Here is a 24,210-nt window from a genome sequence, read left to right as displayed (position 1 = left end):
ATAAAGTACACTGTCTGATCTGCTGGGTTTTTCCAGCATTTCTGTTTTTACTTCATTCCTAACATTAATCACTCAACCAGTGGTGGAAGTGCTTACACTGCCTTGCATTGTCTTTCCTCTACCTATCTTTTCTCCTTTAAGATTCTTGCTAAAATCTTTTGAGCAGGGCTGCATCCATCAGTCCTGACACCTCCTGGTTCAGTTTTGCTTCAGAACAGGTGGCTTCTATGGAATTTGTTGTAGCTGTCAGTGAAAATTATTATTGCCATTTTCCATCCAATCTACCAAAAGCAAATTGACCTTTACGCAAGGTGAATCGTCTTCAGCTCTTCTTCCCCAGAACAACTCGGCCAACATTAAGCAATTCTGAACAAACCAAAAGTAGATCTTGAACGAAGCTGGGATTTGAACCTGAATCGTCTGTCACCAAGTGAATTACATGAAATCAGTTTTTGTAGATAATGGTTCGTAGTTTAATTGTTTTCTCTCTGCTAACAACTTGTTTACAGAAGCATCCAGATCTTCAGAAGGTTTCAAAGACCATAACTGTGATAAAGCAGTAGTGATGATGGTGACTTACTGTTATATTGCTTGTACTGGTGTCATTCCATAAATTCAAAGTAATTGCAGGAAAGCTATTTTCTTCTCCTCTTAATCTCTGTCAGATATTCCTGACTGAATCGAGTCTCAATTAAAACCAGATAACATTTAAAATCCATCCATTAAAATTCTTGAAATGCAATCCAATGCATTATTTAGATTTAATTGAGACCAGATTGACATGTTGTAACAGCAGGTAGACAGGATACTGCAGATAATGTAACCTTTATAAATTAGAAATCACCTCATTTACAACAGTTCCACAAACTCCTGCTGAGAAGTGGCAAATATGTCAATAATTTTTCTGCCAATCATTTGCATCTAATGTAAACAGCACATCATAATGTAGCTCATTGATTCATAATAGTGGAGTACAAACTAAATTGACTTTTATGTGTTTAAAAATATAAGATACTCAACAAGTTCATTAATTGCACAGGAACAAGTCACACGGGCAACACAAATGACAGTTAAAGTTTGTAGACATCAGGGTCAAAATGTTTTGGTTAGAACAGGCAGTAAAGATTCTGTCACTTCCATTCATGGAGATACAAGGATGAGTTTGAGATTTTGGCAGTGAATATAAGGAGATATGCCTCAGTCATTATGAAAGGAAGTGATTGAGAGAAAGCCTCATGTGACAAATGAAAGCAACAAAAATAAAATGCTGCAGATACTGCAATCCCGAAATAATACCAGGCAGTGACTGTGGAGGCGGGGAAAAATCCGATTGTTCTTGAACATCAACCGAGGAGAAGCAGAGAAAGCCAACCAAATTCAAACAAAAAATATAGGACTTTGCATAAAAGGGAGAACAACACAAAGATGAGAAATTGAAGAAACCTCCGTATAGTAATTGGCTTGCAAGTCATAACTGAGGTAGAGCAACTAAAAAAATTTCGCAGATGGACAAGTTAGAGACAAATGACCCTTATCACAATCTTCTTTCTCATTTACGCATAATTCAAGTCTGATTCCTGAATCCTACAAAATTTAAAAAAAGGACAATAAGGAAACAATTCATGAAGTCTCTTTGAGGAACGTAAATGGGTGTCCCCCTTGTTGGGCGCTACCAGTTGCCCCAATAATATACAGACAAAGACTGAGGGGAATGATAGGCTTTATTGCACTAGAGATTACTGGCCTGGGTTAAGGCTAAGGAAATGAGGAGAGGAAGAGGTGACTCGACCTTTATGGCCTGGGTCACATGGGAGGCGTCCAGAAGAGGATGCCATCAGGAGGGCAGGCCAGCCTGCACATACAACCATATCATTACACCCCTCAAGAGCACAGACTATTATAATAGCAAAACAATTAATTTCCTTAACATTAAAGGGTCAGATTCCGAGTGGTAAAATACTTAATCGATGCATCCACTCCTTTTTAAATTCTAACTTCTGTGGGAATCACACTATCAAATTCAGTCAAGTGCAGGTTTTTGAGATTTGCTACTTGCTTTCAGGTGAACATTTGGAGTTATTGCAGAATCAGCTAATAAAGCCTAACTGTTATCATCACAAATAGCCCCTGCTAAAATGGCACCCATTTTCTAATGAAAGATAACGTGTGGAAGGTTCAATTGGTCGTCATGAGGAAAATACTAATAAATAAGTAATTGACCTTCTTATTCTGAAAATGCATAATGCAATTAGTGCCTGAGGTGCAAATAAAGAACAATTGTATTGGAGTAGGGATAGTTTAATGAAGCTCAGCAAATCATTTCAGAGGATGTTTGCTCGACACCCAATGACTGATAACTACACTGACAAAAGGTGACACTTTAGTTTAACTATTTCTTTTGTGAGTGTAGCCATGGGTACATTCTTTCCACTCTAAAATGACATACAAATAGATTTAAACAAATTGCTCACATCGAAGACTACATAAATAATTTTTTTTATTTTGAAAAAAAATTAGAGGTGCACTTCAATGCAGAGCTATGGTAGTCTTGCAATTATGGTTCATGACAAGCATCAGAGAGATCACGAGTTCAAATCCCACCCTGGCAAGTTGTGAAATTGAATCCAATAAATCTGCTAATTTGTGAGCCGGCAAAAGATAAAATGACCATGAAAACTGCTGATGGATGATAAAAATTCAACTGATTTGCCAATGCCCTTGAGAGATTGGACAGAGCAATCCTATCTAGCCTGACCTTCAATCTCAAGTTGAATAATAATCGAGAACATCACAACAGCAAATGATTTTAAAAAGAAAGAGGACTGCTGCAAAATAAGTGCAGTATTTGCATTGCTAAGTTTTTTGATCTCAAAAGAGAAAAGAATTCCAGAGAGGTATATCATACACTTCACTAGAACACTGCAGCATTTCAGAGCAGATCACTACAGCTGTACCACCTACTCCTGGACAATGAGGGATTGACAAATTATAAAAAAAATGAAACTTTTTTTGAATGGTAATATTAAACTGTTCAGCCAGAAATACAGAAAAAAATTGTAAAGGCTTCTGTACATTTCAAAACAGATGAACAAACCTTGATGTTGGTCCCAAGAGATTGAGACAGGAGAAGTGCATTGAACATTAAGACAAAAACGTTTCAGTCTGCCTTCACGGAAGAGGACACAGAAATAGTAGAGAGTGAATGTGGAAATTTAAGAGATTAGCATTAGTAAAAAAAAATTAGAGGCATTTATGTGCTTGAAAGATAATAAATCCCCAGGACACTGTAAACCGCATCCAAAATTTTTGAAAGAGGGGCTAAGGGAATAGTTGAAGAAGTAGAAGTCATCTTCCAAAGTTTCACAGATTTACAGATGATTCCCACAAGAAAGTGGTGAATATAACAATCATTTAAGGTAGTCTGGTCTGGAAGGGCTAATCACATGGGATCCAAGGTGAGGTGGCTAATCAGATACAGATTTGCCCTGGTGCTAGGAGACAGAGGGTGGTAATGGTAGGTCATTACTTGCAATGGAGGCCTGTAACCAGTAGTATGCTACAGGAGTTAGTGCTGCTCCACTGTTGTTTGCTATCTATATTAATGACTTGAATGACAATGTAGTTAATATGGTTGGTAAGTTTGACGACGACACCAAAATTAGTGGAATATTGAATAGCGAAGAAAGTTACCTAAGATTATAAAAGGATCTGGGAATGAACTGGGAATGTAGATCAAGGGATGGTGGAAGAAATTAATGCCCACATGTACAAGACATTTCAATTTGGAAGGTTAAATGAGGGCATGATCTACAAAGTGAATGGTAAGGTCCCGGAGAACATTGTAGGACAAAGAGACTTGTGTTACAGGTACATAGTTCCATGAAAGTACAACACAGGTAGACAGGGTGGTGAAGAATGTTTTTAACAAGTTTGACTCCGTCAGTCAGGGTTATGAGTACAGGAGTAAAACACAAAAGTCTGCAGAAGCTGTGATTGGAGTAAAAACCAAATCCTGGAGAAACTCAGCAATTCACACAGCATTCTTTATGTAGCAAGGATAAAGATACATCAACAATGTTTCAGGCCTGAGTCCTTCATCAAAGTATGAACAAAATGTTGGCAGGTGCCTGAATAAAATGGTGAGGGGGTGGGGCAGGGGGAAGAGCTCAAGCCCACATGCAAGAGGATTCTGGAGGAACTCAATCCATCTCTCGACATCCAAAGGAAGTAAAAATATATTCCAGATGGTTCGGGCCTGAGCTCTTCCTCAAGGTGCAGGAGCAGGAACGTTCAACTGTACATAGTTTTGGTCACCCAACTAGAGGAAAGATGTCATTAAGCTGGAAAAGATTCACGAGAATGTTACTGAGACTGTTAGGCTTGAATTAATTGGAGAGGCTGGATAAGCTTGGACTTTTCTCCTTGGAATGCAAAAGATTAAGGGGGAAAATGCCAAATAAAGATTTATTAAATAATGAATAGCATAGATAAAGTAGTTATAGCTTTTTATCTTAGGGTAGAGAAACCTAAAATTAGAAAGCATCGATTTATGATAAGAGAAATATTTTAAAAGGGAATTTGAGGGACACCTTCTTTGCACAGAGGGTGATGGGTTACATGGAATGAACTGCCAGAAGAAGTGGTCGAACTGGGGTCAACGGCAACATTTAAAAAACATTGAGACAGGTGCATGAATAGGGAAGGTATAGAAGGTGCATGGATAGGGAAGGTATAGAAGGTGCATGGATAGGGAAGGTATAACAGGTGAATGGATAGGGAAGGTATAGAAGACAAATGGGAACAGCTTGGTCAGAACACTGATTTTTGACACCCTCTGGAAGAGTTTATCGTTAATTGACAAATTTGTATCAAAGTAGAGCGGGCAAAAGAACATCTGCCTGAAAATTCCAGTATATCTCAATGAGGGGTCAAGGGTGGGGGGGCATTCACAGGCATCACCCCCCCCCCCCATTAGTTATTGTGCCCCTCACCACAGCATTAGCACCACTGGGTCATTGGTGCCACGTGGTTTTGTCTCCATGCAATACAAGCATGCGTATTTGTCTGTTACATCGAAGGGAGGGGGAAGTGTGATGGTGGTGCACGGAGGAGGTCCTTGGCCAGTATGGAAAATACAACATGCGAACCAACCAGTGTCTGTGACTTGTAGGGTTGGGGAAATTTGGACCTTTGGCTCAGGGAGCTGCATGGTTGACAGAGTGGCAGACTTGGGTGACGCCATGACATGCAGGTGCTTCAATCAAACACAATAGGAAAATCAGGAGAGCTGCTGCACAGACAACATGGTTCATGCCACCACAATGCTCCAAATCCATCTTCAAAGCCACATTGTGTCCAATATCTGGAATAGCTGAGTTAAATTTCCAGAATGATGTCACTTCAAGGGAAAATACAATTTTCAAATGCAAGTGAAATTCTTGGCAACATAGTTTTATTTTTGAAAATCTGCACAGCTTTTACACAAGGGATGTAAAGAGACGAATAAGCAGCTTTCATTTGGGATAGATATATTAAAACATCATAAACAAAATCCCTAGTCGACAGCTCCTGAGTGTACTATTGCAAGGTACAACTGCCAGGCGATACCCATCTCAGTTACCCAAGCCAGTAACAAGCTTTTATGATTAAGGTGCCACGTAGCCTGCACAAATAAATCTTCAATCTCAAACCAGCAAAGGGGTGACTTCAATTTCAAACCAGCTCAGGGTGCATTCAGTCAAACCTAAAATAGGGTAACTTCAGTCTCACACTAGCACATTCAATAACAGATTGGTCAAATTAAAACTTCTTTCCAGGTATACTTTCTATCTCAGATGTTATCTGAGGAAAGGGCAAATGTCCCTTTCCTCCTGTTAGTTCGTTCATGTGAAACAGCTGCAACTAACCATCTTTCTGCTCCCTGCCAATTATTCAATCAGTTAAAACCACCCCCTTTTAAAAGGGTTAAAATGGCTCAGATCTTCGTCCATTCCAGTTAGATCATAGTTCAGAGTGTTGCAGATGTTGGGATTTCATCAATTAAAAAAAAAGGTACATTGATTTTTGGACTCTTTGCTTGCTGATTTCTAGCAAAATTTGGAAATTAGGTTGCTATCCCATCCTTCTATCGGCGAGATTCTGCAATCAATCACCTTTTCATTGCTTCACAGCCGTGACCACAGAGCCCAGTGGCAAGCTAATGCTAGAGGATCAGCATTGACAGAGATAAATAAGGCTCAGGTTAAGGCTTGAAAATTTCCTGCAACTATTTCCCAGTATTAGATCTGCATGAACCAGCATCAGAGTAAATCACAATATAAAATATTTCAGGAATGGGGATGTCATTTTCTTCACCATCTCTCACTCCAAAAAGAGTTATTTAAACAGTCAGGTTGTCATCATGACATGAACTTCCTGCTGAAACAGTCAGTATCAGTTTTTCAAGACAAGTTTATTGTCATCTGATTGCATAAGTACAACCTGACGAAACAGCGTACTCTGGTCCTCGATGAAAAACATGCAGACACACAACCAGACATAACACATATACATATAAACAATACATATGCAGGACAAGTATTCAAATATACAACTAAATAAATAAATATTGTTTCATGAATAGGAGTCTCGGATGGTTAGTGTGAGCAGTTCCTTTGGTCATTAACATTCTCACTGCCCCTGGGAAGAAGCTGTTCCTCGACCTGACGGTGCTGGATCTGATACTCCTGTAACTCTTCCCTGACAGGAGCAGCTGAAAGATGTTGAGTGCAGGATGGAAGGGGTCCTCAATAATTTTGCACACCCTCTTCACACAACAATCCCAGTAGATCAAGTCAATGGGGTTGGAGGGTGGGAAGGAGACTCCAGTGATCTTTTCTGCTAATCTTATGGTCCTATGGATTGACTTCCGATCCATTTCTAGGCAGTAACCATACCACACTATGATGTAGCCAGCAAGAATGTTCTTGATAGAGCTCCTATAGAAGGTTGACATAATGATGGCCAGTAGCCTTCCCCACTTCAGTCTCTACAGTTCATGATGGATTAACTGGGGAGACAGCTAATTACTGTGACATTCAGTGTGACATTAGCTTTCATTTTTTTTCTTCACTTTTTTGTGCTGACCAGCTGCATCATGGTCTGGTATGGGGACACCAATACCCCGAGTCCAGGACATTGCAGGCAAATACTTTACCACCATTGAGAATATCTACAGGGAACATTGCCGTTGGAGAGCAGCAGCAATCATTAAGAATCTACATCACCTAGCACATGCTCTGTTCTCGCTGTTACCATCAGGAAGGAGGTGTAGATGCCACAAGACTCGCTCTACCAGATTCATGAACAACTGCTACCCCATCACCATCAGAATCCTCAACAACAAACTTAATCAGAGACCTATTAAAGGATTCTTACTTTTGTTCTTTCTTTTCCTCTCTGTATTGTACAGCTGTATACATATATGCAGTTTTTTTCTGCAATACCAACACATGATAATTCTGCCTTACCACAGGAAAAAGAATCTCAGGGTTGTATGTGATGTCATGTATGTACCGTTATGAACTAACAACCCCCTTAAATTTTGTTTGGGACTAAAGGGACTTTGTTAGCACTAAAACAGGAATAGCAATGGTAAATTCAAAATAATAAGTTTTTTTTAATTAAACTATTAACAACATAACTTTTTTTTACATCTCTAAACTTAACTCTAAATTTAACCCCACTATGCACAAATGTAAAATGTAAACGTGTGCGAGTATATAATACTCTGAAAAGCCAGTCTTTAAAAATTCAGCATTATTTTAGTCTTGCTTGAAGGTCTTAAATTCTCAGTTCAAAAATAATTATGAAGTGGTTATTTTCTTCCACGATGAATTCACAAACCCAGACAAGGTCAAAAAAATGTAGGTATCTTCTTCCACGATGAAGTCACAAACAAAACAAGGGTTAAATAAAGTGGCCATATAAAAATAGACCCAGTAGAATTCTGTCAATTTTTCCCAAAGAGACAGCAAAATGGTCTTCCTTATTTCAAAAGCCACTGATTCTGTGTTTCTGTTTTCCCCAGGAGTAATACACAACAACAGCACCAATTCTGGTTACTGTATCTCAACCTTGTCTTTCACAAGGTTTCAACCCCTGTGTCACAATGTTTTGACCTCTGTACTCTCCAAACTGAACTGGTCCCTTTGTCTCTCATTTTGATAATATATTTCTTCCATTTCTCACGTCACATGGTATGTGACATCATTTTTGTCTTTGAAGCTCATAAGGCCTTTTGACACAAAAGTGCTAAAAGCATTTAAGTTCACTTATGACTCCGAGAAGTCTGCTTTCCTCAGAACTAAAATGGCCGTACATTTATGCAGATGCTTCTGAAACAACACCTATTGTTTCTAATATCTCAAGAACCATCATAAATCTTTTTCATCTTCTTGACTCTAACTTCAATTAGCATACATTTTCATCTCAAAATGGCTTCTGTCTTCTAACTCAAAGAACCATGTGTGTTTAAAATGCTAATGTGTTGTCTTTGTGCCCCTGTAACCACCCAAACTAACTTACTAAGAATACAGATACAATATTTTAACTCGACAATTTTCTTTACTAAGACAGTTCTATATATGAGAAATATAGTTTAACAATAAATCTGAAATCTGAATCTTCTTTCTTTCTTTCTTTGGCTTGGCTTCGCGGATGAAGATTTATGGAGGGGTAATGTCCACGTCAGCTGCAGGCTCGTTTGTGGCTGACAAGTCCGATGCGGGACAGGCAGACACGGTTGCAGCGGTTGCAAGGGAAAATTGGTTGGTTGGGGTTGGGTGTTGGGTTTTTCCTCTTTTGTCTTTTGACAGTGAGGTGGGCTCTGCGGTCTTCTTCAAAGGAGGTTGCTGCCCGCCGAACTGTGAGGCACCAAGATGCACGGTTTGAGGCGATATCAGCCAACTGGATCTGATAGCCAGGAAAATACCTCACATTTTTTTGTGTATTACACTTAACATCAACTTCCTTTTCTTAGAAAAGCAAAGAACTATGAATGCTGGAAATATGGAACTAAAACACTGAGGCTGGAAAGTCTCAGTAGATCAATGATCAGAACTGAATAAAGTTAGGAATGGATCAAGTTTTGAGCATATCAAGATGAAGTGGATAAAATAAAAGGATGTTTTTGCAGTGTCTAAATTGCTGAAGATACAACATGAAAATGAAAATGGATCCACTCAAAATGAAAGAGGCAAAAGCAAAGCTGTTGATAGCAGCTGCTGTCTAAAAACAGTAGCAGTTCTGAGCTGAAATGGCTGAGCTTGGTTTTGAATGAGAAAGCTGACAAGGGCTAATTAAAAGTTGATGTGCTGTTCACCAAGCTTCCACTCAACTTCACCAGAACCAAGCAAGCAGAAGAGGCAGAGGGGAAATGGAGAAAAGAAATGAAATGACTAAAAGAAACAATGGATTAAATGAAAGTATTCTACCATGCAATCGCCATGTAATTGCCCACCTTGCATTTAGTCCCTCTGGAATAGACTACTTAGTAATATAAAAGCATGCAATACACTTGATATGCTAGGCAGCATCCATGGAGAGAAATTGATAGTCAATATTTCAGGATAGGGACCCTTTCTAAAGCCTAGTTTACAAAAGGACCAAGCACAAACTGTTGACTGTTCATCCATGGATGGTGCCTGACCTGTTCACAACAACATCACAAAATATTGGAACAGAAGTAGGCCTTCGAGTCTGCACTGCAATTCTAATAAAAAAATGATCCATCCCCTCCCATCAGCCCCACTCCCTGGCTTTCTCCCCGTAACCCTTGATGCCCTATTAAAATATCTGTCATTTGGTTCCTTAAATATACCAAATGGCCTTACTTCCACAGCTGCCTATGGCAACAAGTTCCACAGATTCACGACCCTCTGACTAAAGAAATTTATCTGTGTCTCAGTTTTAAATTGATGCCCTTTTATCCCTCTTTATGCCCTCTTGTTCTAGAATCACCTATCCAGGGAAAAATCCTTGTCACATCTATTCTGTCCAGGCCTTTCAGTATTCAAAGTGCCTCTATGAGGTCCCTTTTCCTCTGTACTCCAATGAGTACAGTCCCAGAGCCAAAAATTGTTCCTCAAATGCTAACCCTTTCATTCCTGGTATAAATCGAGTAATCTTCTCTGAACCCTCTCCAATGCCAGCACATCTTTTGTTAAATAAGATACTCAAAACTGTACCCAGCATTCTCATAGTGAGGTCTAATCAGTGCCTTATAAAGTATCAACATTACTTCTCTGCTCTTGTATGCTATACCTCTGGAAATTCTGTCATTGGATTCAGTTCCTCTTTGCTGAAGATTCCAATATACTTGATATGTTATGTACCACAACCATGTATATTAGACTATATTTTCAGATATCAAATTAATTGCCAGGGTACATACATGACATCTCATACAACCTGAAATTCTTATTTCTGCAGGCAAGGCAGAATTACCAATAAAGAAATGTAAACAAACTGACGGAGAGAATAAAAAATAAATAAAGTGCAAAAGTCCCTGAGAGTCAGCGAAGAAACATCCCTCTGCACCCCTATGTCATCTGATGGTCCTATCCTGTCTGTATCTGAGGATGACGTGTGGCCTGCCTTCAGGAGAGAAAATCCAAGGAAAGCATCCATCCCAGATAGAGTACCTAGTTGAGTATTAAAAATTTGTGCTGACCAATTCACCAATGTATTCACAGATATCTTCAATATCTCACTCCAACAGGGTGTGGTACCCACCAGGCGTCAAGAAGAGTGCCGTAATGACTATCAACCAGTAGCACTTATATCAACAGTGACGGAAGTGTTTTGAAAGGCTAGTGTCGAAGCATATCAACTCCTGTCTGAGTGGTGACATGGATGCATTCCAATTCGCCTATCTTAGTAACAGGTCTACGACAGATGCCATCACACAAATCCCTGGAACACCTGGACAGCAAACATGCATACATCAGGATGCTCTTTATTGAGTACAGTTCAGTATTTAACACCATCCTGCCCTCAAAATTGATCAGCAAACTCCAAGACCTGGGAGTTAACATCCCACTGTGTAATTGGATCATGGATTTCCTTACCTCCAGGCCACAATCAGTGAAGATTGGCAAGAACTTCTCCTCCACAATCTCTGGCCTGGTCAAAGACCTTGTGGATCATGCATGAGGAGAGGACTGGCTGTCTAAGGTTTCACTTGGAATAAGAGAAACAAAAAGGAGCTCTGTGGTGACCTGAAGAAAGAGGTTATCGTCTGGAGAACCCTGAAGGGGACAAGTTTCATCAGCAAGACACTGGAGTGATTGATGGAAATGCATCAGTTGTGGATGTCCTGGAACAGCAAATCTCTCTCTGAAAACTGACAAGCACCTTCCTGAGTGGTAACCATTTACCTTTCATGCACCAAAACCTGGTCAACTTTATAAATGTTAAATTCTGTGCACAGTATAAGAATTGCCTGCAACCAGTGCACTTGGAGGAATGAGAAGTGAGATTGGACTGTGAACCAAATAACTTTTCTGAACTTACACACACATTACATACACTTGTGCTTAGAATTAGAAGGGGGTTAAGTTAGGTTAAGTAAGTCAATAATGATGTTAAAGTTTGATTCTATTTCATGTTCAAAGATAATTAAAAGCAACTTTTGTTTAAGTAACCATTTGTCTTGATGAATATCTATTGCTGCTGGGTTTATGAGTTCTCTGGGCTCATAACACAAGATTGTACAAAATATAATCCAACGTAGATTTTTGTCACTTCAAGATTGCTAATATGAACAAGATGCTTCCCAATGTATCAAACTATAATAAAAGCGGAAAATACTGGAGATAGGTCAGAAACATCTTTGGAGAGAGTTCAAAATCAGAATCAGAATTTATTGTCATGAGCATGTCACAAAATTTGTTGTTTTGGGGCAGCAAAGAGAAAGTGAGATAGTGTCTGTAGCCCATTGTCCATTCAGGAATCTGATTGCTGAGTGGAAGAAACTGTCCTTGTGTCACTGGGTGTTCATCTTCAGGCTCCTGTAGCAGCATGAAGAGGATCTGGCCTGGGTGGTGAGGATCCTTGAGGATAGAGGCTGTTTTCTTAAGACACCACCACTTGATTCCTCGATGGAGTGATGACATTGGCCAAGTTCACAACTCTCTGTAGATTTTTCTTGCCCTGTGCATTGGCACCTCCACACCAAATAACGATGCACCCGAATGCAACCAGTCAGAGCACACCTGTAGAAATATGCAAGAGTCTTTGGCATCAACATGAAGGCCCCAGGGCAGGTCTTCAGAGATGTTGACTCCTAGGAACTTGGAGCTTTTACTGTCTCCATTGCTGACCCCTCAATGAGGACTGGTTAGTGTTCTCCTGATTTCCCCTTCCTGAAGTCCACAGTCAGTTGGCCAACGTTGAGTGCAAGATTGTTGTTGCGGCACCACTCAACTAGCCTATCTATCCTCTTCCTGTACACCACCTGATTGGTGTCTGTGATTCTGCCAACAACAGCAGTTATACTGTGAGTTATTGCTTCAAGTTCCATTGAATCTGATCTGTAGTTGGTTGCCGATGGTTTAACTATTAAGAGAGTGTCTAAAGGTTTCCACGATCCAAAGAAAATATGTTTGCTGACTTCAGTTTCATTGATGGAACAGCTTTGCCAACATTCTTTAAATACAGAGAGAAATTACTCATCTCGTTTTCTTCTGTGGCAACTGTTCCAAAAAGTTATCCAATTAGTCTCACTCTTTCAGTACTTCCCTGCAGTTTTGCAGTTTATTTTTTGTTTTCAAAATTCCCTTTTGAATTCTCCAGCATGACCCCAAAAATAAATGCATTTCAACCGACTTCATTGAAGATTATTTGCAAAATAGATCATTCCAAAAATAAATCAGCCACCACTAATCTCAAGGCAAGTGCTTCCAATTTCCAGTACAGTACTTGGCACTTCAAAGGTCTGAATGCTTGTTTGAAGTTGATTATAAATTCAGTTTCCACACTAAGCCACGAAGTGTATTGGAAAGATTAATGCATCCTTTTTTTTTCATGAACAGACCCAGCATTGAGTACAGAATACTGATTAGAATCATATTTTTTTTCATGTAAAAAAATTGTGTCTAACCTTAGAAATGTCATATTCATAAACAAAGATACTCAAAGATTATAAAATGGTCCACAAATTTTCCAGCATTTTACTGAAGAAAGCCCGTAATCTTTTATGCTTTTTATCTTTCAGCCAGCATGAATGTATATTGATTTGCTGCAATGGTGTACCAATATTGTTATCCAGAACAAATCGAATTTCTATTACAGCAAGGACTACCGATCCCAGAGATAAGACTTCACCACTATCCATTTCTAACCAGTTTTCAAAGTACAGAGCTATCAAACTGCAAAGTCATTCCTCCACAATAGTTTTATTTTTTTAATTTCTGAGTTGATGTCTGCTTATGACGTGTTTCAGTTCAACCATTCTTTCAATAAAATTGAAATTATTATTATCAATTTATTCAAACTCTCACTTTAAATTCTTATCTTTTAGTGTACTGAAAGTTCCAGTATCTGTGAAATGGGATGTCACCAACCATAACCAATGCAGTTTAAAGAAATCCTACACTTTAAAACTAGAAAAACCATCTCAAGGCTACCTGAAGAATGGCCTAATTTTGGACATACTATTCGACATGGGCAAACTGGAACGAAAATGCTCCATTATCCATATCAAATAAACTCCTATTCATCCTGAGCATTACTTTGAATGAGCTTCAGTCCCCTGGGGCATTTGTTCCTCATAGTGGAAGAGGAAAACAAAAGTTTGGTTTGCATGGTTACGCATCTACCTTGTCCCAACCAAAGGCTTTGGAAATAGCAGCAACCAGCAGATGATACAAGGTCAGTCATGGAGTTTTACAGCATGGACACTGGCCCTTTAGCCCAAATTCTCCTGCTGTCCTAGTTGTCCATCTCAGCTGATTCCATTTGCCTGCATTTGGCCCCTATCCCTTTCTGTCTAGACTGGTCTTTAAATGGAAAAGAATGGTTCCTAATTCTCCTGTCAGCTTGGCAAACAGAACAGATCACAGTGTGATGGACAATTAAACCGAAATGAAAAGTAAAAACTGCTTGCGGGGAATGCCTTGACCATTGATTGATCATGGCAGCTAAAATAATTGGCACATCCTCCCTGAACACAGATGGTGATTAAATAGATTTTGGAGACCATAAAAACTAGCAAATACTTTCCTTTATTGCCTTCTCTTGCCTCTGATAGTTTCGAATCAACCTGCCCTCATTCCACCAAGAGGAAATTCTGCCAATAAAGAAGCCAGTTCTATCTTTGCAAAATGGTTACTCCCAACTCTGGATGCCTTCAATATTTCCTGCCCAATTAAGCCATCAATAAGGATGATTAGAGAAGAATGCATTCATCAACATAATTATTCCTAGCATCATTTATTTTTATTATTGTATTAACATGAATCTTCACAATAGAACCTGATGTAGATGGATCACTGCTAGAAAGAGAAAATAACAATATTTTGCAGGAAACATTATTTTGTCACAAGGATCGACAAGGTTTGGCTGGAGAAGTCCCTTTACAGAAATAATCTGAATTGAAGGTCCATTTCCCACATTCATCACTTATAGATTAAGTGTGCATATTGACATTTTAGATTTTGTCTTTCTTCCCTCTACACCACCACAACAGAATAGCACAGAAAGTTGCAAGGAAATATTCTGATATAATGCAAAAGAAGTGAATGGTTAAAATATTGATGGGTGGATTTTTGTCAAAAGAGGGAGATAAAGTGGGTGGCTGTTGGTGTTGGGCAGAGACGGTGAGAATTTTGGACCACAGAGCAGCGAAACGTTATTTTCTTTCAGGCAAGGAAGACAACCTAATGTTATGGTGGAGCATAGCCTCTTCATTACTCCATTATATTAAGACCAAAGCATACTGACTGAATTGTGAATCTGACCATAAATAATCTTCTGTATTCTGATGAAATAAAGTAAAACCTTCCAATTATTCATATCTGAGTTAAGCACACCATGTATTTGCTCAGTCTGTCTTCAAGGTAAATGAAGACATACTAGACACAGCAACTGATTCAGATCATATGTGGACACATTTGTTATTCTCTTGGGTCACATTATTACATGATTAGATGTTTGGCATTATTGGACTAATCATACAAGCAAAATGCTAGAGAACTCACAATTATGAAACCAATAAACAACTAAAGTAAAATCAAAGTCCATATGATAAATTTGTAACAGATGTACATTTGCCATCAATACTTGATGTTGAGATACAATTATGATTTCCTTAGTTTAAAAGAAAAATGTACAGTAAAACTCCTGGCATCCGACACCTACAGGAATTAGTTCATGCTAGATGAGTGCTTGAGATTGCGTATTGCACGATTGGTAAATTAACTGCAAGGCGTGACAATTTTAAACTTCCTATTTATTTTCCTCAATTTTTTTCTGATTGTTTGAGGATACCGGTTGTTAGAGTTCCAGATAACAGGGGTTTTACTGTACTTATGCCTAGGAATTAATTGTCTCAAAGAAAGAGGCATTAAAACAGTGGTCCTTTACTATTTACATTTTTCTTTGCTTACATTTTTCACCATTTACTTAAGCCAGCTCAGAGAAAGTTTTGTTTGTAGAGAAATGGAAATGTTCTGTAAATGCAATTCCAGGAGGAGACAATCTCACAGTGCAGAGAACAATTGGGGCAAAAGTGATAAAGGAAAAAGTGTTGATTTTCCCTTAAAAGCAGAGAGTCGAATGACTTATCTAACTGAGCAAAGAAGGTCGAAAAAGCACTGACCTGAAGTTCCACTCCATATCCTGTGTAGACTGTAATGGTATAGATGCAATCCAAGTTGCTGTAGAATAGATGACTTGGATATTCTGGAGATTCCACATAGCCTTCAGAGTCTGTGAAATTGAAACTGCAAGGAACTGCAAAAGAAAACAGACATTGGAATTAGCAGTTGAAAAACATTGTCGGGTCTCCCTTGATCCCACTTCATTTTCTATTCTGCACCAAATTGACTCCTTGAAAAGGTTTGCGGTATAGATCAATAAAGAATTTTGTCCCCACTGACTGCAGTAAAACTGCTGACGTGCGACTCCAGCGGTGATGAATAAGTTTTCACATCACTTGCTCGCTAGTGCTGGCCTATTCTTTACACTATTAAATGATATTTCTAACTGTGGAAGCATTAACATCAGATTGCACCCAATGGCTCCTCATTTTGGCCTTTCCCACATACAATCTATAATAAACATCTTCCCTCCATAGATAGCTCACCCAGTGGCAATGTTCAAATAAAATTGCAAAGGGCATCTGAAGCTGAAGCCTAACTTTTTAATCAAAGGCAGCTAAAGTAATCCATCACAAAGCTAGGTTATGAATTTACATTCTAATTCCCATCTCAGCAAAAAAAGAAAATCAAGGCAGTCGTCATCATTAACAGTTCAACACCTCACCACTCCATTCTGGCTCTTCTCCCCTGCATTTTTCTTGCATCACGTTATATTTTCCATTAGCGCCAGTCTGTTTTCTTTTTTTCTCACTCTCTCCTTCTCTCATTCTCCCCCTCCTCTCTTGCCGCCCACTCCCTCCCTTTCCATCTCCTTCTATCCCTTTTTCCCCCCTCTCTCTCCCTTTTCCTGTGAGTGCAATGGCTTTGAGCACTAAAAATAGAATTAAAAAAGGTTCCTATCTCAGTGCATTTTTGAGTCTTGTGTAGCATTAAATATTACACAAAACATTTTTTGGACATCACCATTAGATTTTTTTTCGTGGCATAGAGCCAAAGGACCTGTTTCTGTGCTGTTGGGTTCAATAGCTGTATGGTTCTATAATTTATGTAAAATTGTTTATGGGCCTCACACTGAAGCAGACCTTAACAAAAAAGATGAAGCTTGCTTCAGGTTTATTTAAAGAGAGCTTCTGCCGGAAGATCCCAATCTTCCAGCGTTCTCTCACAGTGATTGTTCCCACTTCCACAGGCTCGTCTCAACTCCCTCATCAATCATGTACCATGCTGAGGATGTCAATATCATAATATCCTTTCTATCAGCCCAGTTCATTTCCTCTGTGATCTTCACAGTGGAGGCATGGCCTATGGCAGCCACCAACAACTTACACGCTGCCTTAGCCATAGAGTTAGAGAAAGGAGGGAACCTGTGCTGCCTTAGGGGCTGGGTATCCACATCCTGACACATTCAGACAAGCTGCTGTTGATGGTTTCCAACGAGGGTGGTGGTTTTGAATTTCTATTTGATTTTTAAAAAAATTGTCCTTGAACCACAATAATGTTATCATCACAATTTCGTTGTAATCCCAGCCATGATGGAAAATTGAAAATGTATCCTTTACACCAGTCTTCTCCAACTCCCCAAAAGTAACACCCATGATGTGGATTTTTACAATTTAGATATCTAGGTCAGTACTCAATACTTTCGGGAAATAAATGACAATAAATGTCATGTTGCGAATGTATAAAGGTATGCTTAAGCCGTATTTGGAGTACTGTGTGCAGTTATGGTTGCCTTAATAATAGGAAGAATGCAAGGTCTTTGGAGAGGACGCAGGTTTTAAAAAAAAAATTAAATTAAAAAAAAATGTATTTACTTATTTTATTTTTAAAAAATACATTTAAATTGAGACATACAGCACTGTAACAGGTCATTTCGGCCCGCGCGTCTATGCCGCCCAATTAACACCCCTTTAACCCATGCACCCGATACATTTTTGAAGGGTGGGAGGAAACCCGAGCCCCCAGAGAAAACTCACACAGACACATGGAGAATGAACAAACTCCTTACAGTCAGTGCGGGATTTGAACCCCAGTCTGGACAACCAACCAGTTTACAAAGATGTTGGCTAGATTGGAGAGTATCAACTACAAGGAGAGGTTGGGCAAACTTGATTTGTTTACTTTGGAATGGGAGGGGCGTTGGAGGGTAGGGGGTGACCTGATAGAACTTCATAAAATTATGAGAGGCAGAGCTAGCCAGTATTTTCTTCTCTTTAAGACGAGAGGCATAGCTTTAAGGTGAGTATTGATGCTCTTTTGAGCAGAAAGCCCTGCAAAAGGCTGTGGACACACCCCAGAACATCACTGGCAAAACTCTTTCCCCTCCCCTCCCCACATTGAGAAGATCTACATGGAATGGTGCCATCAGAGAGTAGTAGCAATCATCAAGGATTCACAATATCCGAGATGTGCTTTTCTCCCTGTTGCCTTCATCAAAGAGGTCACAAGACTCATACCTCCAGGTTCAGGAATAGCTGCTACCTCTCAACCATCGGAGCCCTGAACAACAGACTCATTCAGAGATTCATTTGAGGACTCTTACTTTGCTCATTATTTAATACTGAATAATTATTTTCTGTATTTGCAGTCAGTTTGTTTACATTTCTTTCTTCTTTAGTACAGTTACAGGTTATTAGAAATTCTGCCTTGCCCGCAGGAAAAAATCTTAGGGTTGTATGTGATGACATACATGAACGCTGACAATAAATTTGAATTTTGAACTTTAAAAGTTTAAAAGAGATTTGCAAGGCAAGTTTAAAACAATAAGTGCCAGCTGCCTATATAGCATTATCAGGAGAAATAGTAGAAGCTGAAATTATAGCAACATTTTAGAGGCAATTTGACAGACACATGAATACAGGGATAGCGACCATGTGCAGGTTAGATTAGCAATAAAGATAATAAGTGGGAAAATAGAGGACTGGGAAGCTTTTAGAAATAGAGAAGATAATGAAGGAAGCGATTGGGAAGGAAAAAATGAATTATGAAAGGAGGTTAGCAAATAATATCAGAGGATACAAAAAAGCTTTTTTAAATATATAAAAAGTAAAAGAGTGACCAAAATCAACATTGGGATATTAGAAAATGACACTGGAGAAATTGTAATGGGGGATAAGGAGATAACAGAGGAACTGAATGAATATTTTGGATCAGTCTTCATTGTGGAAGATATTAGTATTATACCAGACTCTCATGGCTCTCTTGGAAGAGAAGGGAGTGCAGTCACGATCACGAGAGAGAAAGTACTTGGGAAGACAGACGGTCTAAGGGGAGATAAGTTTCCCGGATCGGATGGAATGCATGCTTGGGTTCTGAAGGAGGTAGCTGTAGAGATTGTGGAGGCATTAGTAATGATCTTCCAGGAATCAATGGATTCAGGCATGGTTTTTGTGGACTGGAGGATCACAAATGTCACTCTGCTGTTTGTTTAAGAGAGGAAGGCAGCAGAAAAGAAATTCTAGAACTGTTAGCCTGATGTCGGAAGATGGGAAATTGTTGGAGTAAACTGTAAAGGAATATCTGAATGAACATGAAAAGATAGGCCCACACTACCATGATTTCCCTTAAGGAAAATCTGCCTGATAAACCTATTGCAATTTTTTGGAGAACACAAATAGGAGAGTCAGGGTAAGTCCAATGGATATTGTGTATTTGGAGTTTCAAAAGGCCTTTGACAAGGTGCCTCATATAAGGCTGCTAACAAGATGAGGGCCCATGGAATTACAGGAAGGATACTAGCATGGGTAGAGCATTGGCTGATTGGCAGGAAACAGAGAGTTGGAATAAAGGGGTCCTGTTCTGGTCGACTACCAGTTACCAATGGTGTTCTGCAGAGGTTGCGTTGGGGCTGCTTCTTTTAACATTGTATATAAATGACTTGGATTATGGAATAGATAGATGGTTTTGTGGCTAAATTTGCAGATGATATCAAAATAGGTGGTAGGGCGCATGGGGCTGAGGATACTGAAAGGCTGCAGAGAGATTTGGATTAATTAGAATGGGAAAAGAAAAGAAGTAGCAGAAATATATGGGCAGACTATTATTTAGGTAGGGAGAACATTCAAAATTCCAAGGTGCAAAGGGATTTGAGAGTCCTTGTGCAGGACACCCTAAAGGCTAACCTCTAGATTGAGTCAACGATGAACGATTTTAGAGGAATAGCATATAAGAGCAGGGATGTAATATTGAGATTCTATAAAGCACTGGGGAGACATCACTTGGAGTATTGTGTACACTTTTGGGTGCCTTATTAGACAAAAGTCGTGCTGGCATTGGAGAGGGTTCAAAAAAGATTTAATCGAATTATACCAGGAATGAAAGGACTAGCATATGATAAACAATAGTTGGCTCTTGGACTACATGTTGGATTACAAAGGCTTGAGGCAGGACCTCATGGAGGCATTTCAATTTCAAATGTTGAAGGGCCTGAATGTTTCCATAGTAGGGGTTTCTAGGACAAGAGGACATAACTTCAGGGCAAAAAGATGCAAATTTAAAACAGAGATGTGGAAAAATATCTTTAGTCAGAGGGTCACATATCAGCGCAACTTGTTGCCACAGGCAGCTGTGGAAGTGAGGTCATTGGATGTATTTAAGGCAGAGATTGACAGGTATTTGATAAGACAGTGCATCAAGGGCTACAGGGAGAAAGCTGGGTAGTGGGAGGATGCATCAGCTCATGATTAGAATAACGGAGCAGATTTGATTGGCTAATTGAGCTACCTCTGCTCCTATATCTTGTGATGATTATCTTGATCATGGTCAGACATTGTGAGTTAAAGGGATTTTTCCTGCATTGTACTGTTCTATCTTCCATGTGCTTTGAGTTTAACCTCAAGGAATCATTCCCATCATTTTCTGCTGCAGGCACTTGGTCATCGGAGCATGGGATGAAATTACCAAATTTACTTTACACAGCAGAAACACATCAGATGTCAGGCCAATGTGAACTTAAGTTTATGAGGGCTGAGGTCAAAGGTCAACAAATCACTATTCCTGGATACAATGAAATCATGAAACAAAAAGGCATTTTGCTGACACATTGATTATTTACTAATCTCGTGCTTCAAATGCTTTTGCAAAAAAAATGCCATTCATTATACATGCAAATAAGATGGATGAGGAAGAACCCGCAATAACTAATGAGATTTGCAAAATAAACTGGGGAATGAAGTGTTGAATAAGTGTACAAGGGATTGCTTGCTTTTTAATAACTTATCTGTTCCTTGTCAGAATTTTAAAAGCTGACTGCCAGTAGTTTAGGGTTAAGTGAATTCATACATTTGGATCTGTCCTCATTTCAGTGGCCACAAGAGGATCTGAAATCCAATTATTTAAATTTGTCAACTATGTTTCCAGCTTTAGGTTAATCCCTTCTCAAAATGGTTTTGCTGCATTTGAATGCCATACACACCTCACTAAAGCACATTATTCACATTGGCATTGTTGGAGAATAGTTTTGAAAATAGTCCCTCCGAAATTTATCTGGTATTATCTGGGTGGCATGGTTAGCGCAGCAGTTAGCACAATGCTATTACAGCGCCAGTAGCCCGGGTTTCTAATCTGGCACTGACTGTAAAGGATTTATACATTCTCCCTGTGTCTGCATGGGTTACTTTCAGGTGCTTCGGTTTCCCCCCACTCCTCAAAATGGTTGGGCGTTGTAGGTTACTGGGGTGTATTTGGGCGGCCCAAGCTCGTGGGCCAGAAGGGCTGTATGTCTGAATTTTAAAATTATTGGTTTTGTGGCTCTACAGCAATACAAGGAAACTTCCACCATTCACTGCACAAAAAGTGAAATCACATACTTCGTTCCTATATTTTGAGTTCCCTCCAACCAATTGATGAGCTTCTTCAAAGTGTATGATCTGTGTTAAGCCAGTAAATCTTAAATTGTATTCCTTCATAAGCAAATTATCATAATGTAATGTTTCAATTGCCAGTGTCAATTACTGCTCAAAAATTCGAAGCTTTGCTATGACGTTCTCAGTTACTGATCGCACAGATGTTAGTGTAGTTGGATTTTGGTTAACTGGAAAGTTATTAAAAATTGCAAATTGTCAAAAAAAACCCTCAAACCATGAAAAATATCATAAAATCACCACAAACTATGTGCAGTTACAAGTCTTGACCCATTGAGCTCTCCCCTGTGTCAAGGGAATGTTTTAGATAAAAACACATTGCTGGAGAAACTCAGCAGGTCAAACAGTGTACTTTATACAGCAAAGATAAAGATACATAAATAACATTTTGGGCTTGAGCCCTTCATCAAGGTATGAAGCGTTCAAGCCCAAAATATTGGTTATGTATCTTTATCTTTGCTATATGGAGTACACTGTTTGATCTGCTGAGTTTCTCCAGCACTGTGTTTTTAAATTAAATTAGACATACAGCATGATAACAGATAATTTCAGCCCTTGAGTCCATGCTGCCCAATTTACACCCCATTAACCTACACCCCTGTGCATTTTGAACAGTAGGAGGAAACTGGAGCTCCCGGAGAAAACCCAAGCAGACACAGGGAGAACATACAAACTCCTTACAGACAGCATAGGCTTTGAACCCTGGTCCGGTCCCGATCACTGGTACTGTAAAGGCATTGTGCTAACCACTAAGCCAATCGTGCCACCACTTCAACCACGGTGTTTGCAGACTTTTGTGTTTTACCCTGAGTGTTGTAGGTCTGTTTTTCTTGGTTGGTCTTTGTTTTCTATTTTATTGAACATACACGAGGTCCACTCACTGAAAGCAGGTTCAGAAGAGAGCTTTCTCTTCATGAAGGCCCAGAATGTCGTGCACTTAAAATCATAGAGTCACACTGCACCAAATCACTGTATAGTAGGCCCACGGAATTTGCCTACTGTAGAGTGCTTCGAAAGAATCAAAGGCTTGTTGATCCAATTTTATTAACTAGAAGACTGGAGCGTATCACATGTAGGTCAGCCAGTCCAGAATGACCTGGTCTGGCTAGGAGAAACCCTTTAAGACCTGCCAGTAGGCATGGCTATGCTCTCAGCCAATCACAGTCAGCCTACACTACCATCTGTACATAGACACATTGGTGATAGAATCTGTACGATCACACGCACTATCAATCAGCTTTCTGCACTCATCCTAATTTATCACATCTTATTCTCCCCACATTCCAACAAACCCCCACCTCCCTCCACCTCCAGGCTCTACCACTCACCTGTTCAGGCAGGGCAATTTACAGTGGATGACTAATCTATCCAGCTGCATTATGTTTGGGTCGTGGGATGAAACCAAAACCTGCAAGGTTAGTGGGAAAAGATGGAAAGTCTATACAGATAGCATCCACAATTGGCATTGATTGTCAGTCAGTGGGGCTATAAGGTAGATGTGCTACTGTGTGCCAAGGTGTCTGATGCTTTTTTGTAACCTTGCTGAATAAATCATTCACGGGCTTTTTGGACTGATCTCAGTTTTCCAGCAGAGATCCTGTCAGGAGATTTTTCCTTTTCTCATCGATGTCCATTGTATATCAAAAGTTTTAAATATCCTCAGATTTAAGCATAAAGTACCAGACACATATTACAGTTATTGTGCAAAAGACTACCAACATCCTAATTAAGGTACAAGATAGGCTAAGTACTTTGATCACTACAGGCCACTTAACAGCAATCAGACCATGTATTTTCAGACTAAAGCCATAAGTAGATCATATGATGGATATTTCCTTTAAGAGGTTGTCTTGTGTTAGTTGACTTCTTAGCCTGATTTGGAAAGTGAACGAAAAAAATAATAAATTCCAGATCTGGAGCATTTTCACACTAACAGTTTTGTGAGGGAGTAGAGCCAACAATATCCCTGGCTTGGGTGAGTAAACTGAAGCTCTCAGCTCATCAATTCACTGCAGCTCTCTGCCTTTCCACATTAAACTGTCATGCAGGGTTAATGTAATTAGCCACAGGATTCAACGTGTGGAGTTAAAGGATGTTAGCAGAAAGAAGTGTGTCCTTGCTTCTTTTTAAACACTCGTGGTTTTCCAGTTGAGGATTACTTTCATTCACTCCACCTTGAAGTAGAAGACATCATTGTATAATTTATTTTAAAATAATAAAATTAAATAGAAGCTACAATATATTTGGCAGGGTGAGAACTTGCTCCAATAGCAAGGTCCAAGAGAGGAGGGTCTGCTGCATAGACTTAGCATACACACGCAACCAGGCAGAAAAACACACGTACCTGCATGCCCATGCAGGTGCTCACACACAAACAATCTCTTCCTCGTTGGCTTCCTTTCTGAGCTGGACGCGAATCTCACTCAGTGACTCTGGGGAGACCCTCTTTTGCTTCTCTTTCTCTGACTGTAAGAGGCACTTCAGGTAAT

The 24,210-nt window shown here is 39.4% G+C and overlaps 1 protein-coding gene across 7 annotated transcripts in view; it reads right to left on the bottom strand.

The window, feature by feature from the left end:
• The window catches only part of sez6b (seizure related 6 homolog b), an 813,765-nt gene that overhangs the window by 343,706 nt on the left and 445,849 nt on the right, over positions 1–24,210 (bottom strand). For all 7 annotated transcript variants that reach the window (XM_069911066.1, XM_069911061.1, XM_069911062.1 and 4 more), the window contains one exon: positions 15,860–15,993. In XM_069911066.1, the coding sequence (XP_069767167.1) occupies positions 15,860–15,993 (134 nt within the window). The remainder of the gene's footprint in view (positions 1–15,859; positions 15,994–24,210) is intronic.

The sequence above is a fragment of the Narcine bancroftii genome, chromosome 14, assembly GCF_036971445.1.
Source record: "Narcine bancroftii isolate sNarBan1 chromosome 14, sNarBan1.hap1, whole genome shotgun sequence".
Taxonomy (NCBI): domain Eukaryota; kingdom Metazoa; phylum Chordata; class Chondrichthyes; order Torpediniformes; family Narcinidae; genus Narcine; species Narcine bancroftii.
This window is presented reverse-complemented; position numbering and strand designations above follow the sequence as displayed.